We start from the raw sequence: 6,000 nt of genomic DNA, 5'->3' as shown, positions 1-6,000 counted from the left end.
CGCGTAGCTGACGCTGTTGCGGTAGCGCGTGGAGAACGGTGATTGACAAGTAGAGCACGAGCGCAGGAGATGCCTTCATTTCCGTTCACGTCGATAAAAAGTTGCTTAAATTTCCAGGTTCACTATTCTTTCGCAACTCTTGGTGTTATTTATAGATTAAATGGAAAAATGGGATTTTGGATGGCAGTCCTTCTATACAAATATCTCGTCAGGGGTAAACCGCACTAATCAAACTCTTCCCTTTTTCCTGACTTTCCTCCCCAGCAAGAGCAGCTCCTCTTGTCTTCTGATGAATTGAGCTTCATGAGTTTTCATGGTTCGGGAGCTCGTTTTGTCCCACACTTGTGTCGCCCTGGGGGCTCCAGCTCATGCAGTCACCCCACATAAACTGCTCTTACATAAGGAGGAGAATTTATAGTAAATAATGAGAGAAATTTTCATTTTTGGGTGAACTATCCCTTTAAGTGTTCAAATACCCCGAGGGGCTTGAGCTCATGCTGTCTCTTAACCCCGTATACACATGCGTGGACATTGTGTTTTGGCTTCGTAATAAATTTAAACCAACTGATCTCAGTTCAGAAGACTCTGGGATTTCAGTAAAGGGGTCAACTTGCAACGTGCGGAGCCATGTGACAAAACAACATGGTGCCGATCACAGCCGAGTGTTGGTGTGTAACAATGCAACGATGCAGGGCGTGCCGAGTGACTCCAGTCAGGCTTCCCAGCTAACAATTTTTGGTTCCCAAACTGTCCTGGGATTGTTAGCTCCTGGTTCCCAAAACAGATATTCTAACGTTCCCTGTTGGTTAGCCAGGAAAGTTTTCTTTACATAAATAGAATGTTCTTGTTTGGTTAGGAGAACATTCCCAGAACGTTAGGGGAACGTTATGTGTTTGCTGGGTTCCTAAGCAACCAATTGGACTGGTTGCTAGGGTGGGCAGAGTCACGTTGGTGTAACCTCTTCGTGGTCTCTATAATGTGGTTCGCTCTCAGTGGGGCGCGTGGTGAGTTGTGCGCGGATGCTACGGAGAATAGCGAATAGCGTGAAGCCTCCACACGCGCTAGCGCTACGTCTCTTTGGTAACGCACTCAACAAGCCATTAGTTGGAAACAAGTCATGGGTATGTGAGTATTTTGAATTGGACTAAACTGAAAAATTCGCTGTCATCAAACGATTTACGATCACTTGAGTGTGATGTTATTTTTTATAATATTATCTATGTAATTTTTTTTGCAGTACCTTATTTATTTGTGGATGTCCCCGTGTGTATCCAGGGAGCTGATTAACATAATCAAAATATATTTTGGCTGCATTTGAGGGCAAAAAATTAAATAAAAATGTAATTGTGTGAAATAGGCACATAATATCGGAAAATCGATCACATGCCCCTGATTCGAATCAAATCAAACAGGTCTAGCACAGAAATATCTTAGATTCACTTTAGTTAGCTTGATGTCTTCAGGGTGGTGTGTAAAAACGTGTACGTGACACGGTGTTTGTCATCAACAGCCTTCAAGTTGACACTTTGTCACACATTGAATGAATGACGCATCTTATCACTTTAAATTAATGAATTAGCTCACTTCTCAACCTCTGACCTATAACGAGCAATGACTTTATGCCTTTAGGATCTATTTTAGTGACACCCCCTTAAAATGTGTGTGCGCGTGCACACACACATGCACACAGGGACTACCACATTTAATAAATCTAACCATCAGGCCAAGCATGCTGGTCAGCCAGGAGTCAGGTGATACTTAATTATCTATTAGACAAACACAAAATAAAGATCACACAATTCAATATTTAATTATTTATGATTCGTTATTATTATTATTATACTCTGTGCAAATAGCTGTGAATTAATGTCTCATAATTCTTAGACTAATCTGGTGGTGGCGTAGTGGTCTAAAGCACATAACTGGTAATCAGAAGGTTGCTGGTTCAAGCCCCACAGCCACCACCATTGTGTCCTTGAGCAAGGCACTTAACTAATAAGTGCACTGTAAGTCGCTTTGGAAAAAAGCGTCTGCCAAATGCATACATGTAAATTTCTGTTCAGTTATAAGCTTTTACAAAGTATAGTCTTCTAACAATGTAATATATTTGGGACATTTGCCCTAGTGGTCGCTAGGAGGTTGAAGACATTTAGTTTGAAGTTTGGATTTTGTTTTTTGTTGTGTCTCTGTTATCTGTGCTCCCCTTTATTGATCCCAGGTGTGTTTTGTTACTTAAACTTTTTAACCTTGGCTGTGTCTCCTTTCGAAGGTTGCATGCTAGGTAGGACGCATACTTTGAAGGCTGCAGTATACCGAGCGTCTTCCTTTAAACAAGCCTTGTTAAAACGAGGCGGCCTTCGTAGGACAAACGGAAACGGAATGTAACATGGTTGCTATGACAGCACGCCACTCTTTAACAAGCGTGATCACTATGAGTGAGAAGGGATCAGAAGTCCCTTTGGAGATACATTTTAGGAGAGGAAAGATGTAAAGAGAAAAAAAAATAGATTTTACAGGTTTACTTTTAGTCTAATACTTTATTTTAATTATATATTAATATAATTATATATATTATATACTCTGCACCCGAGGTACTTCAACTTGAGAATTAACAGTACTTGCATTTGAACATCATATTTACAGGCAAATTGGCATCATTTCTTTAGACATTTCCGTTGAAGCAAAGAATTGTGGGTTGTGAGTGCCCACAAAGGATTCACCTCATGCATCCTCCGAATTCCTGTGAAAGAAGGTCGCATTCGAAGGCTGCGTTCAAAGTGTCCTACTCGCTTTTGTGAAACATTTATGCATTTGGCAGACACTTTTATCCAAAGCGACTTACAGTGCAATTATTACAGGGACAATCCCCCCGGAACAACCTGGAGTTAAGTGCCTTGCTCAAGAACACAATGGTGGTGGCCGTGGGGTTAGAACCTGTGACTTTCTGATTAACAGCCCTGTGCTTTAGGCATAATTAGATAATTAGAAATCAATATTTTTCCGTTTCAGATGCCATTGTAGAAATATGATATTCACAGTCAGCCATGATTACTTTAATCAATGAGTGAAAGTGTCCACAGGATGGTTTTTACAGAATAAGCTATTAATATTCGGCTGTGATTCTAACATGGCAGCCCCCATTTGCTGACCCTCTCCATGTAAACTCCTCTTGAGTTTCTTATATTTATTGACATTTTGGGTTTGTTTTGAGTTTGATTAAATGCTGTGATTAGATACACCTTTCTTACCTTGGCATTCATTACAGAAGAACTGTCCAAACCATGGATATAGCAGCCATGGAACTCTTGTCTCTTCGGCAGGGAACTAATTCCATTGAGGAATATGTGGAAGTGTTTTGTGCGCTAACCAACATGCTAAATTGGGGAGCCTAAGAACATCCGTTTTGGCATCAATGAGCCCATCAAGTCATGGCTGCTAGGAGACAGTTTTAACTGTACTTTGGAACAGTACATACGTAGATTATGTCCTACTGCTAAGTTCCTCCCCCTACACAGTGGGGCACTGCTCCAGTCCCCATGCAGCTCTCAAGGCTTGCTCCTCAGAGATTCCTATAATGGGGCCCAAGTGGTCTCAGCTTCACTGGTCTCAAATTCAGTGGTCCCCAACTTGGTGGTCCAGCTGACCACACCCGCCACAGACAAATAGCCAGTTCCTGAAGTGTCTGCCATTTCAGAGCCAGCGCCTGATGCCTTGCCAACCCAGAGCCAGTGCCTGAAGCCTCGTCCATCCAAGTGCCAGCGCCTGAAGCCTTGCCCATCCCAGAGCCAGCGCCTGAAGCCTTGGCCATCCCAGTGCCAGCGTCATTGGCCACGGAGGCCTTTCCCGCAGCAGTGCTCCCAGCAGTCCAGAAAAGGCGGAGGGGAAGGGCCCCAGTCGCTGCCTGCACTCATGTCCACGGAGGCCGTTCCCTTGCCACTTCCAGCGCTCCTGGCCATGGAGGCCGTTCCCCAGTCACTGCCAGGGCCCCCGGCCATGGAGGCCGTTCCCCAGTCTCTGCCAGCGCTCCCGGCCATGGAGGCCATTACCCAGTCAATGCCAGCGCTCCTGGCCACGGGGGCCGTTCCCCAGTCAATGCCTGCGCTCCCGGCCATGGAGGCCGTTCCCCAGTCAATGCCAGCGCTCCTGGCCACGTGGGCCGTTCCCCAGTCAATGCCAGCGCTCCTGGCCACGGGGGCCGTTCCCCAGTCAATGCCAGCGCTCCCGGCCATGGAGGCCATTCCCCAGTCAATGCCAGCGCTCCTGGCCACGGGGGCCGTTCCCCAGTCAATGCCAGCGCTCCTGGCCACGGGGGCCGTTCCCCAGTCAATGCCAGCGCTCCTGGCCACGGGGGCCGTTCCCCAGTCAATGCCAGCGCTCCCGGCCACGGAGGCCATTCCCCAGTCACTGCCAGCGCTCCCGGCCACAGAGGCCATTCCCCAGTTGCTTCCAGCGCCCCTGGCCACAGAGGCCGTTGACAAGTTTGTCCAGTCCCCTATGACATTTGACTATCCTTTCCAGTCCATAGTGGCCGTTGACCAACCCTTTGCTCAGACCAGTGGCCAGCACACATCAGACACCAGCTACCAGTCTGTTACTCATCTCAGTAACCAGCAACTATCAGACACAAGTGACCAGTCTGTGGCTCAGCCCTCTGAGTTTCCAGCTGCCTTACTCCCTAGTACCTTGCTCTTCGAATACCCTAGTGCCTTGCTTTCCGAGTCCCCTAGTGCCTTGAACTCTGAACCCTTTGAGTCCCAAGTTGACTTGATCTCTGAGCCCACTGAATCCCCAGATGACATAACCTCTGAGCCCTTGCCTCCTGTAGCTCCATGTCCTGAGCCTCCTGTGGCTCCGCCCCCTGAACCTCCGCCTGCTTCGGCTCCGGCCTCTGAACCTACGCCTCCTTCGGCTTCAAAATTCATTGTACATTTTTAAATACATTTGTAAATGCATTTAAATACAGGATCCTGAAAGACCACATTTCTCCTTAATTATTATAATCCTCTGGTTATGATCAAACTCATAATTTTATGTAAACTAATGATGTACAACTAGATTGACACGGGATGTACCATATGTAGTCATATACTGTAAGGAGAGTTTAAGCTGCACTAGCTGCTTCAAGCATCTTTTTAGGACTTGTACACATACATTAACATACTACATACTGTATAAAATTAACCTCATCTTATAACGACCTGTTTAAAGTACATGTATAATATGATAAAACACAGATTCCCACACTTACATGCTATTATCTTACTGAGTAGGCCTCTTTATAAAATCATCAACTACCTCAAACGTTCTCTTTTAAGAAAGAGAGTTTGTCCTCTCTTTTTCTTAATGTGTGATGTTGTGAATGTGAGTGCCATGCTGTCTGACACAAACTTTTAAAGCGTTCCAGGGAAATTAATGTGTGTGTTTTGCCTTACAGGGCTGTTCCTAATCGTAATGACGCAGGTGCGAGGGGTTTGTAACCACGGGTTAAGCCGGCAACTCAGATCTGTCCTTTAATATTAGTGGGTGTGAAAAACAATATGTAGACAAATTAAACACAGTGCGGGGGAGATACAGACAGTAACCTCTGCTTGACTTGATTAGTGTCAATGGATAACACACACACACACAAACTCCACTCTGTTGTCAAGTTAGATAATTATTTGACTTTTGGCCAGTGCCGGTACCTTGTGATCTTTGGTGGGGCACTTGTATGTTTATGGGGTGCAACGTTGACCGTTTGCCATCAGGGGGCAGAGTTTTTGGAGTTTATTGATGCTGGGTCTCATTGACCTGAGCTTATGCACCTCCGTTTTTGAGTGAAAAAAAAGCATTATTTATGAATGATTTTGGCATTATTCAATAAAATATGAAAACATTCTGTACTATTTATCACACTGGTGCACTTTAATGTTTAACTTGGAAATTAAACATTAAATTAAATTGGGAAGTTGTGATACCCTGTGTGAGAAAAGCCAGTAAGTTTTATTCCAATAGGATAAC

The 6,000-nt window shown here is 45.0% G+C and overlaps 1 protein-coding gene across 1 annotated transcript in view; it reads right to left on the bottom strand.

Moving 5' to 3' along the window:
* Nucleotides 1-79, bottom strand: part of nog5 (noggin 5) — a 630-nt gene extending 551 nt beyond the window's left edge. The window contains exon 1 of the mRNA XM_052133104.1: nt 1-79. This exon is cut by the window's left edge and continues 551 nt beyond it. Coding sequence (XP_051989064.1) covers nt 1-79 — 79 coding nt within the window.
* Nucleotides 80-6,000: the final 5,921 nt, after the last annotated feature.

Source organism: Xyrauchen texanus, chromosome 8 (assembly GCF_025860055.1).
Source record: "Xyrauchen texanus isolate HMW12.3.18 chromosome 8, RBS_HiC_50CHRs, whole genome shotgun sequence".
In the NCBI taxonomy this organism is placed as follows: Eukaryota; Metazoa; Chordata; class Actinopteri; order Cypriniformes; family Catostomidae; genus Xyrauchen; species Xyrauchen texanus.
The sequence above is the reverse complement of the archived record's forward strand: the minus strand, read 5'-3'. Positions and strand labels throughout refer to the sequence as shown.